This window comes from Puntigrus tetrazona, chromosome 3 (assembly GCF_018831695.1).
Source record: "Puntigrus tetrazona isolate hp1 chromosome 3, ASM1883169v1, whole genome shotgun sequence".
NCBI lineage: Eukaryota > Metazoa > Chordata > Actinopteri > Cypriniformes > Cyprinidae > Puntigrus > Puntigrus tetrazona.
In genome coordinates this window covers 13,353,650-13,365,633 of record NC_056701.1, presented here as the reverse complement: position 1 = coordinate 13,365,633, position 11,984 = coordinate 13,353,650, and the positions used below count along the sequence as shown (strand labels likewise).

Here is an 11,984-nt window from a genome sequence, read left to right as displayed (position 1 = left end):
TTTTATTCCATGAGGATTAGAAGCTGGGGGGTGGGTGACAGGGAATGATAGCCTATACCTGGAGATTCATGAGTTAGGCTAGCTATAAAATGTCATCCTGGACCACAAGACCATGAGGGTCAGGGTTTTTTTGAAAACTGAGATCATCTGAAAGCTGAATAAAATGTTTTCTATTTATGTTTGGCGTGTTAGGATATGATGTGAGAATCTGGAATGTGAGTGTGCGAAACAATTTAAAATAAAAATAAAAATGTTGAGAAAATTGCCTTTAAAGTTGCCCAAATGAGGTTAGTCGTGCATAATTCCAATCAGAAAATAATTACAAAATATTTTCATGGAACATGAACTTTAGCTACGTAACATAAATACAGTGTATTTTTGTCTATTTCTAGCTATAATTAGGCTATACTTGTGCTAATTATACTAGTTTGTGGCCCAGAGTCAAAAATATGGTTGAATTGGAGGAGTGTGTGTCTCTATATTGGCAAAGCATCTGTCGTAAAGCAGTAGAGTTATGTATTTTCTGGGAGCTGACATACAAAACACAACTTTGAAGTAATGGCCATCTTTCTGTTTTAGCTTTCGTCCTGTACACGCAGATGAACGTTGTTGGATCTTGTCCCAGTGAAGACAGGGATATCTGGACCGGGAGGAAATGTTATTAGCTTGCGTCAGTAATTATCTAAATAATATATAGTTTCGGTTTTAAACTGTGAACGCTGTTCATTTGTCTTTGTCAGGAGAAAACTAAGAAACAGACATATTAGTGCGCAAACTGTAATGACATAATGCTGATCTTAAACGTCCTTTAAAATGTAGCTTAGGCTACAGCCATTATGCATGTCCGTAGTAATAATAATAATAATTAACCTCGTAATAAAATCTGAGTTGGAGAATCTGAGTTCAAGAGAAAATCGTGAAAATGTCCTCATAATTTGCGTTCATCCAGTGACACTTTAACCTGAGCCGAAGTCTCATCTCGGCCAGCAGGTGGCGATAGCTGTGTGTTTTAGTTCTCGTAGCTGGACACCACAGATGTAGCCGAGCCGCTGGAGCTCTGTTTTGGTTTTTTGGCGTTCAGCGTTCAGTGTGTTTGTTCGTTCGCCAGCGTTATTTTGAAATAGAATACGACGGAGCGATAGCGTTCAATAAACATACCGCTGGTAGATAAGGTGAATGTTGAGCCTCCAGACGCGATGGTGTGTCATTGTTGTGCATATAACTGTAAAAACACTGCGAAGAACAAGAGTCTGTCGTTCCACAAGTAAGTGCAGAGATTTCACTTTACGTTATGTTCAAAGTGGCGTTAAGTTATGTGGTCGTGTTTTGTTTTGTTTTATTTCAGATTTCCGCTAAAAGACCCCACTTTGCTGAAAAAGTGGCTTAAAAATTTAAGATGGAAAGACTGGAAGCCTGCACCAAACAGTAAAATCTGCTCCGTCCACTTTGAAAATAAGTGTTTTGTTGAAGACGGGAAGAGAACAAGACTTCATTCATGGGCTGTGCCCACCATCTTTTCATTCCCAAATCGATATCTAGAAAGAAAGGCGAGTAAATATCTGCTGAATTAAAATTGTGTCAGCTACCCACTTAAATGTATTCTTTCTTCATTAATTTTTTAAAAACTTTATTGCTTACAGGTTAAAATCAATCCTAGAAGCAAAAGAGCTTTGGTGAGTACAGTGCATTTTGTGATTCTGAAATATTTATTTTGACGAACGTTTTAATGTGCAATTATAGATGTGAGACCATAAATTATAAAATATTAGAGTTTAAGGCTGATGCTGTGTCATTAGAAAAAATAAAAATAGTTTCCTTCCTTCACGGTTTTGAACCTCTTTAAATATCTGGCGACGCCTTCTGGTCACAATAGTGCAAATGTTATATTAAATGCAGTCTAAAGCTCATCCAAGTATTACTTCATTTTTAATAATCACGAAATGCCTGAATAATATTATTTCCATTAATTTGTTGGGCTTATTGTGTTCTGTGGATGTCTTGACAAATCATGCAACCTAAGAAAATGACTACTACCGCTATTCCTTTTCTTATATAAACGTCACGTTATAAAATGTCCCCTTTTCTGATCATTTGGGATTGAAGGGAATTGTTGCAGAGTCAAATTCACCTGATCAGGCAGCACCTGACGCGACGACAGAAACCTCGCAGAAACCTTACTCAGAAAAACCTGAGCACAGAACTACAGAGAGTTCACAGCCGGACACGTCCGAAAGTAGTTCTAGCCCGACCAGAACAGACCCAAAGCAGCTGATAGAACCGGAAAAAAGGTCTGCAACAGCCTCTGAAGGAGGACCTCCATCAGACGCATGCTATTTTATTCTGTTTTAATTGTTATTCTTAATAATTGTATGTTTTTCATGTGTTTTTTCAGCCCACCGTGGACCATCCTGGGTGATGAAACTCTTGACAGAAGCATGACTTTACCCAGTTTCTTCCACAGTGGATACTGTCTGCCCAATGTAATTAATATTTCAATTTTCCTTTTTCCCCCATTCCTACGCTCCAGAAAATAAAGGTGCTTAAATGGTTCTTCGCAGCGATGGGATAGAAGAATTTGTGGTTTTACAAAGAACAGTCAAAAACTCAGTCAAAGGTTCTTTCAAGAAGCATCTTTCTGAACGTTTTGTAATCTGAAGAACCTTCTTTCACCGCAACATTTTTTGAAACAGAAACGTCTTTCAGTTGCTTAAGGTTCTTTATGGAACCATTCAGTCAAAAATGTTCTTCTATAGCTTCGTAAAGCACTTTTATTTTATAGTGTATGCACCAAAATGCGGTTCACAAACTTTTTTTTTTTTTCCTTCAGAACATCCGCTGGGCTGGAGACAATGAATTGAATATTGTAAGTAACTAAGATGTACCTTTTGAATAAAAGAGAGTCCTAAATGTACATTTCCTAGTAGAGTGCTATGAAAGCGGTGTTCATCAATTTCTCATTCTCTTTGTCAGATGCCGCATGTGGCTTATGGAGTTTTAGGACAAACGAAACCCCATATCATTGAGGTAAGCAGCTGTTTGTCACTAGTTATCTGCTAGGTTTCATCAGAAATGTGTACTTCTAGTACAGATATGCCAAGCACTGCATCATTACAAAAGATATGATAACATTGTATCTACTATCTACTGCATGGAGCCCAGACTGTTTAAGATTAGGACAACTGTAATGGTACAAAAGCGGTATTGTTGGAACTGCTTTCAGAATAACTAAAACGTTGACAGATCACATAAGGCAGCCTACATTTATATTATTATAATTGTATCATCTCTTGGATGCCATTATAGCAATCGCTATAGTTAAAGATAACAGAACAGAATTGGTCTTTGGGCTGCCTTTCCCTCAGGTTAAAGAGAGGTGGGAATGGCTTGGGCTGGATGTTAGAGGCCCGTTCTCTCCGACAGTAGACCAGCACACGCACATCATGACCCTGATTGACTATCACTCCAAATGGGTGGAAGCTTTCCCTTTGACTCAGGATCTCAGTCAGGATGTGGCCAGGTGCCTCGCTGAAGTCGTCAGTCAGCAGGGATACCCTCTGGGAATTCTCTCCCGGCTCCCCAAGCGCATCCTCATGGAGGTTAGAGACACATACACCTTTCAAAGCCTTTGGGGTCAGTGCGTTTTTTTTTTTTAAATATTTTATTTAGCGAGAACATGTTAAAATGTTCAAAAGTGACAGGAAAGACAAGAAGTCCTTTCAAAGTGTATCATGGCTTTCACTAAAATGTAAAAAGCTGTTTTCATAATTGATAATAATGAGAGAGGTTTTTTTTGAATGTTATCAGCATGAGTAATGACTACTGAAAGTTTGTCACAGGAATAAAATACATTTTAAAATGCATTCAAATAGAAAACAGTTAAAGTTGCAAATATATTTCACAATATCACTTGTTTTACTGTATCTTTGATCAAATGAATGTAGCCTCGGCAAGCATAATAGACTTAAATACAGTGCCTTAAAAAAAAATCACACCAAGCATAAAGCTGTGTGTGTGCTGTAGGAGTTGACTTTGAATTTTCTTTGGAAAAATATCAAGGATTAAATTTTTCCCTTTTCTTTAGGTTAACCGTGAATTGAAGAAAAACCTGAGGCTGAATTCAAACGCCTTAGTCATTCATCACCGTCAAACTGGTTACATGGACCTGGTCACCGAGTCGCTTCTTAATGAGTACGACATCTTCAGGCATTTGTTCCTCAATTAATTTCAGCTATCGATGAATTCTTTCGAATATGAGAAATTTATTCAGCATGTGACGTTGCATGATTTAATGCTAGTATTTACTTTTTAACTGAGATGACATTTTGAATAGGAAAATCTTGCATTGTGTGAATCTATTGTTTTTACGTGTGTGCATGACTTCCTGTGTATTTCAGGATGCTGGACGAGCTGGTGAAGAAGCACGGCAGAATCTGGCACATCCTCCTCCCTGCTGCCACTCTGCGCCTCTGCTGCACCACTCACCCCACGACCAAAGAGAAAGCCTTCACCCGCATGTGTGCCAGTGACCCCCCGTTCTCATCCGCACCCAGAGAGCTGCCTGTAAGTCACAGTGTCCCTCACAGTTTACATTGATTTTTATAATCATTGCATGATTTTTAATCGGGGTTGGGGAGCAACAGAATACATTTATCTTAATTTTGTATTTAAAACACAAACACAGCAACTCCATCTCCTAAAATGTACTAATTTCTTTTTAAAGTGTAAATTGTAGTGAAATGCATTTCAAAAGTAACTTTCCCAACCTGTTTATTAATGCACTGTAAGTTGACTAGTTGATTAATTATTTTTTTGCTTGTGTCTATAGTACAGTGCTACTGATGTTCGCTTGAGCTCTTTTGTCATTCCTGCTGCTGACGCCAACAATCTGGAAACAGGCTCAGAAACTTCGGTAAGAGACCCGAATAAAGATGTAATTAGATCGTGGTTTGCTGTGGTATTGTTAGTTTATTTTGCACATCTTATTTTACAGGTGCACTCTCTGAAGGATCAGAGTTTCTCCCAGCAGAGAAACTAAATTTTATTTTCGTTTTTACTTGACCTCAAAATTTCGCATTCACTTTGCAGTACTGTAAAATGTTAAAGGAATAGTTCACCCAAAATGTTATGGAATTTCTTTTGTTCTGGCGAACACATATATAAAAAAAAAAAAAAAAATATATATATATATATATATATATATATATATATATATATATATATATATATATATATATATATATATATAAAAAAAGTTCAAATCAGGCTGTTTTGCTTCATTATTGACTTCCATAGTAGGAAAATAAATAAGGTGACCCAAAACAGCCTGGTCACCAACTTTTTGAAATATCTTCTGTTTTACTACTTAATTGATGATAAAACTTTTATATTTGGGTGAACTGTATCTTTTAATTATTTTACCAAAATAAGAAAAGAAAAAAGAAAATAATAAAAATGACCCCGTTTATATGTTTACATAAACTTTTTTAATGCTGTGTGTTTTTGTGTGTGTTGGTAGTAGTCCCTTGTTGGTCCTGAACAGTTACACTGCCCACTGTTATTCTGATGTTGAGTTCCAGCTGAAGGACTCATAAACAACTATTAATATTACAGAAGGAAACATGATGCATGAAGCCGGTGGGTGTAAACCTTTGAACAGAATGAAGATGTGATATTTTTCTTATTTTGCCTAAATATCATTTTTTCAGAAGCTACCGAACATACTTGCATGTTTCCCAGAAGACAAAATAAGTAAAAATTTACCCTGATATTTTTCAATTCAAAAAGTTTTCACCCTGGCTCTTAATGTACGGCTTTTGCTTCTAGAGCGCCAGTGAGTATTTAAACCTTCTGTAATCCCTCAGATCTTCTCAGTCTGAGAAGATTGGTCTCAGGATCATACAGAAAAGAAATATGCAAATGTTGCTGGGAAAACCAAAGAATTTGTGGGATCTAAAGGATTTTTGTTTTGAAAAACAGCAGGCGGTTTAACTGTTCAGGACAAACAAGGGACCCATAAACAAATATCACTAATCAAAAAACACAGCTGTGGATTAATCGGGTAACGAAACATTAATAAGAACCAAGGGAAGGAACGTTTTTGAACAGGGTCAATTTTTCTCTTGTGAATTATATGTATACTTTTTTTTATGTGGTGTGTCTTATTCAGGTCAGCAATAAATAAAAAAAAATAACAACAGGCATTTTGTATGATCCCTCTTATTTTGGTAAAACAAGTAACATTTTTCAGACTCTGCAAAGTGTATATAAAATTGACCACAATTGTACATACATTGTAAATAGAAAAGCAAATTTGCACTGCTGTCTTGTACAAATGTTAAGAAATAAAATAGTTTTTAAAAATCTCTTGTGCATGTCTTCATTTCTGTTCATATTATACAATTAGTTCCAACATGACTGGTATTGCTGATATAGCACGGAGAAGTTTAATTCACATCCCTGTTTTTGTTTATACGGTTTATCTACGATACATGAGCTAGATAGATCAAAACCTTAAAGCGTGACTGAATTTGTATTTTTTTTTAATGGTACCGTAACAGGCAGTGAACGTGACCGTCTGTACTCCAGTCAGGACCCGGCGCTGCAGGAGGCGCTAGAGAGCACGTACATGAAGAAACGTGAAGAAAGAAGAGGAGCTGAACGCACACGAGCAGCCGAAGTCCTCTAACTAACCAAACACTGTTTAAAACGTTCAGTGCTCTTGAATGTGTACCTCCCGCTGCCCAGCGAAAGTTAATATGTTCACACACGTTGAAAAAAGACCTGCGGTATTGGCTTAAAATGAGAAAAGTAATAATAGGTATTGGAGGGTGAGTAAACTTAAACGTGTGTAAAGGTGAAATGTTGTCTCATGTTAAGTCCCGGCGTATATAAGTTGTACGTGAATTGACAGAATGACAAACGGAGGAAAAACCACTCTGAGTAAAAACCTCCAGGAGCTTCTGCATAACAGCCTCGTTATTTCTCAAGACAACTTTTTCAAGGTACTACGCCCACTTTGTTATTCTCGATCGATTAGTCATTTATATCCTAAACCTGTCGAGGTCACATCCTTGTGTCTTTCTCAGGATGACTCTGTGGTCCCTGCTGATGTCAATGGCTTTAAGCAATATGACAGTAAGAGCAGTCCTGTCATTCGCTACTCACATTTGCTTTACAATAAAAAAAAAAACATATATAATTATTTTTTTTTTTCCCCCAACTCTAGCTTTGGACGCCCTGCACATGGACAGGATGATGGCAGACGTCGGCTCGTGGCTGGAGGATCCTCAGAGCTTCATGATGTCTCGTGGTCCTGCAGCGAAACCCACAGCATCTGAGTCAACCAATGTGTTTGTTCTTGTAGTGGAGGGCTTCCTCATATTTAATCATGGGTAATTTTGATCAAAAGACTACATTTTATGTATGATGAAGAGGAAATCACGCAGGAGACATTTTTTGCACAGTTGTTGTTGTTTCGAAGACTAGATAGACAGACTAGATAGAGCTCTGTCTTATCTTGCTCCTCATCGGATGCAAAAGATGTTTTATGTCAAACATGTTGTGACATTGTAGCTTACCCAAAAATGAAATACCTGCTTGTTGTTCCAAACCTTTCATTCTAAGGAGTTTTTTTATTTTTGAAACACAGATAATGGTTTAAATTTTAGAGGTATTTCTGTTCCTCCTCCTCCTTAAAAGTTCATAACGCCATTGAAAACATCAGTAGAAATCAAGCAATGAAGTCTTCTGAACAGACACAATCACTTTTTATGATGAACAGATTTGCTTTTGGCTTTACTTGACATATAAAAAAAACCCCCAGTAATTTAACATACATAAACTAATTTAAATATGCCAAACGTTAAATATGCACAACTGTTCTTACTGTGCACATTTTAAATTTTAGTTTAATCATACTACGTATGCTCGGATACATTTGACAGTTTATTTACATCATTGTGAGTAAAAAAGATTACAGTCCAGTTATTCATGCAAATGTATAACTGCTTAAATTTATGTTTGCTCTTTTGGTTGTCACAGCAAAGAACGAGTGCTCTGAGTCCTTTATGTTAAGATGTTGAAGTTTTTACAACAAACATTAGATGCAACGTGACCTCTGTATTACCTTACATGCTTGATTTTGGAAATACATCATCGTGAACACTTCGTATGTTTTCATGGATCCGTATTGTACTTCCAGGCCACTTAATACATTGTTCAACAAGAGGTACTTCCTGCAGATCCCTTATGAGATATGCAAAGAAAGAAGAAGGTAGGAATGAGGCTCCTGCTGGATGAGTCTGTTTTAATGAATATAAATGTTTCGACTGGTTCTATAATCTTTTCCCTTTCTCTAATTGGTAGCTCACGGGTCTATGTACCTCCGGATCCACCTGGCTACTTTGATGGATATGTCTGGCCCATGTACTTGAAAAACAAAAAAACGATGGAAGAAGCCGTAAACGACATTGGTACTCTTAATATTTTAGCACTTAATAAGCACAGTGACTTAAATGACTTGTGTTGTGGTGAGTTGTGTGAGTGAGGTCTTTGCACTTTATACAGTGTTTTTGGATGGCACGCAGAAGCGCGAGACGTTGCTCTCAACTGTTCTTGCAGACTTTCAGGAAATGCTAATGGTTACACACACATGAGTCACGTGAGTAGTCCAGCGGTAAAATTGCAGCACGCTTAAATGATTTTGCACTCTTACACGGTTTCTTTGAATTTAGTTTCCAGATTTTGGGGGCCGTGATTTCCAGCAGTCGGTAGTGTTTTCTGCAAGTATATTAACATTCATCAACGTATTTCATAACATGTCTCATTTCACTTCATTAAAGTAAAGCTATGTGTCTGTCATATAAAAATCTGAAGCATGTGCGTTAATGCTCAAACTGAGTGAATTAACAGAACATATATGGTTTATAAATGATTTCACCTGACATGTATTTGTTTTGGACAAGAAAAAACTAACTTAATAGCGATATATATATACTGTGACGAGTCGGCTGCCCCTCCCCTTTATTGTCATCATCACCCCGTCCTTTATTCGCCGCCCTTCACCAGGCTCCCGACGGGAGTGGGCGTGTCTGAGAGGAGGGGCGTGGTATTGGTCAGGTCTGGCGGCGTGTGACGAGGCACAGCTGAAGTGAATTGAACCTCGTCACCGCCGAGCGCGCCTCTCCTCGGGAGACCGGTCTCTTCCCCCGTGCATGCACGCTGGTGTACCTTTTCTGTTAATAAAAAGCCTCTCCGAGGCCCGACGCCACGCCCACTGTGTCTGTCGTTGGCTCCTCCCGTCACAATGCATTTACATGTAAAAGCATATAATACGTAATAATATATATAATGTTTTGAGTCTGGTAGCTAACTTAGTTTACGCAATTGCAAAGATGCGACTGGGGGTTGAATAGTGATAGAATGTTTGATGAATAAAGTTGAACAATATTTTAATGAATGAATAGTTATCTCTTTGGCTTCCAGATTTCAACAAAATAAATAATTTTTTAAATACTAGGAATTGTGGGCCCTGAGTGTTCTGAGTGTTGGTGCTGTTGCCCTGTCTTTACCTATTTAACTATCGAATAAGTGGTTATCTGCTGTCTCTCAGGTTTAGTTCCAGGATTTTAAGTTTTAGTTTTCCACCATTTGTTCTTTCTAAAACTGAACTGGCTTTTATATAGTGGCTTTATGTAATTTTATGTTAACTTTAACTTCGACATAGTCTAATTATTCTTCAGGGATTGTTTTGAATTGCCTGGATTTGACTGCTCAAAATTGACCGCTCAAAAATGATTTATTGGGGCAGCTTGTAAAAGAACAGTGTGAAGAAATAACTACATCAAAGAGCTTGGCTGCATCAAGCCACAGGCCATAGCCTTTCACTGCGACTCTCACAGTCTGCTACTGTAGACAATACACTTTCCTTGACCGAGGTTATCCCAAGACCTTGAAAAAATAATATGCAAGAATCCGGCGTCTCTGTGTCCTGCAGAGCACGCTTTTGTGATAAGCTTAAACTGTTTTATATCTATAGAATTTATTCTAGGAAAATCATCATTATGTATTTAAACATTGGCTAAGATCAGTTCTCTGCCGCTGGCTGCAAAAAAAGGAAACTCTGTACCCTCGGAAGAAATCCATGCAAGCGCCCCTGGGTTCAGGGACACACTAAAATGGCTAGTGGCTAAATGGCTAATATTACCCACAATCCATTGCACTTTGGGATACAGGATACAGTCCAGAACTACAAAACTTTTTAGAAGCCACCATGTATTAGCGGTCTCTTGCCTAGAGACTTGGGTTAACAAAAAGTTTTGGAAAACAACACCTCTGGTCGTTCTGTTGGATCGTTTGGACAGTCTGATCAAATATAGCCAAGTTTTTCAATGTATCTTGCTCTGTCGAATGGCAAAAATGATTTTATGTAGACCAGTCTGGGTTAAGGCTATGCTTTTTTCCAAAAGGATTGTACTCCCCCACGCTGACTCCTATATAACTTTGTTGCTTTGCAAAAAAATGAATAAAATAGCTTCATAACCTTCTCCGGAAAGTGATTTTATTGGGAGACTCCCTAGAATGAATCTGGGCTACTTTAGCCATTATGGGTCTAATTTTAATATGTATTTGGTTTTGTTAAGCCTACTTGACAACCCTCTTTCACAGCTACTTCCGGGTCATGCCACGTTGACCATCTGGATAACTAAATATCCAAATCAAATTCTGGATGCAGGCGTTTTTCAGATTTCCCATTTTCAATTTTAGTAGGAAATTGAAAATACGTTGAAGTCGTTATTTATTTTAGATAATAATGACATGACATATATCCTTTTTTGAATAAGAAAAGAACAAATGATACACGGATTCGTCTCCACCAACAGTTTTTCATTGGAACACAACACTGGATCAAATATACGGTTACACAAGTGTTTTCACTTCACTTTTACTTAGCCGTTTGCTTTTTATACCATTAGCCTACTGTGTGTATAGGAACATATTTGCAAAGACAGGCTTTTCGTTGCTGATTGTGTTTTAACTGCTTTAAATTCACTCAAGTGATTAGATAATAATGTGTGATATTCTAAAATACACTGATGGCGATAATGGCTTCTCTGCAGATCATCTTCTTGTTGGTTGTTCTTTGTTTTTTTTACTGAATATGTGAAGTGGAAATAATCTTTAGACATTTATTTTTATTAAATGCATTTGTGAGTGCGTCTAAAATGTCTTATGATAGTAAAATCCTTTTACTCGCCCTCATTACAAACTTCTTTTTATAAAAATGTATTCTGCAAAATGTCTCAGTGTTATCCCCCTCAACAGAAGTGTAATATCACCAAACCGATAGGTTAGGTCACCGATATCCTGTTTTATGTTGCGCAGAAGAAAGTGATTCATATTTGAAACAATGTGAGCATACAGTGACAGAATTAAACATTTTTAGGCGTGAAAACATGTAAACTAATGTCAGATTTAGTGGCAACTTAGCACCTGATGTGCAGAAGTAAAATTACTCATAATGCTATGAAAATACTTAATACATTAATATTCATCATCACCATAGAGGTGTTTGGTCAAATATCAAGGTGACAATATCACTATTAAGTGTCCTGCGCCTCCGGAAGGAGCTCTGGGTGTAAATCTCTACAGCAGACGGGAGATCAGCCGCAGAGTCATGAATTAGGAGAATTAGGAAAGATTGGCAGTATCCGGTTTTAAAATCAGGAAAAGGCTTATGTAAAAGTTAAGGCCTTTGCAGAAATTATAGTTATAATAATTTGTCGAGACTGTAAACGGGGGAGGGAAGAGACTAGAGATGCATATCCAGAAGCATGAAAAAGAAAGTAAAGTACAGAGAATAAACCTTTTACATTAAGAGAGATGAAACGTGCAATAGATAAATCAAAGACCGGGGACAGACCAGGAATGGTAGATGCACAGGGACAGGGGTATTTGTTGATGATGTGACTGAAGATGAATTCTGA

The 11,984-nt window shown here is 37.5% G+C and overlaps 2 protein-coding genes across 3 annotated transcripts; both read left to right on the top strand.

The window, feature by feature from the left end:
- Positions 1 to 1,022: 1,022 nt before the first annotated feature.
- zgc:163143 (uncharacterized protein LOC795946 homolog) lies at positions 1,023 to 6,695 on the top strand. 2 transcript variants are annotated; one of them, XM_043235890.1, is made up of 12 exons: positions 1,023 to 1,264; positions 1,346 to 1,547; positions 1,641 to 1,673; positions 2,104 to 2,288; positions 2,393 to 2,480; positions 2,828 to 2,863; positions 2,971 to 3,024; positions 3,363 to 3,596; positions 4,082 to 4,188; positions 4,395 to 4,560; positions 4,826 to 4,909; positions 6,558 to 6,695. In XM_043235890.1, exons 1-12 carry the CDS (start codon positions 1,197 to 1,199, stop codon positions 6,612 to 6,614), a joined length of 1,314 nt encoding a protein of 437 aa, XP_043091825.1. In that variant the 5' UTR covers positions 1,023 to 1,196; the 3' UTR covers positions 6,615 to 6,695. The 2 variants fall into 2 exon arrangements, with proteins under 2 accessions (XP_043091825.1, XP_043091826.1); XM_043235891.1 differs by lacking the exon at positions 6,558 to 6,695 and adding an exon at positions 4,991 to 5,152.
- LOC122342102 (nicotinamide riboside kinase 1-like) lies at positions 6,693 to 11,641 on the top strand. Its single transcript, XM_043235893.1, has 8 exons — positions 6,693 to 6,827; positions 6,911 to 7,001; positions 7,086 to 7,134; positions 7,226 to 7,391; positions 8,201 to 8,272; positions 8,365 to 8,471; positions 8,566 to 8,659; positions 8,733 to 11,641. Exons 1-7 carry the CDS (start codon positions 6,799 to 6,801, stop codon positions 8,652 to 8,654), a joined length of 603 nt encoding a protein of 200 aa, XP_043091828.1. The 5' UTR covers positions 6,693 to 6,798; the 3' UTR covers positions 8,655 to 8,659; positions 8,733 to 11,641.
- The last annotated feature ends 343 nt before the right edge of the window (positions 11,642 to 11,984 follow it).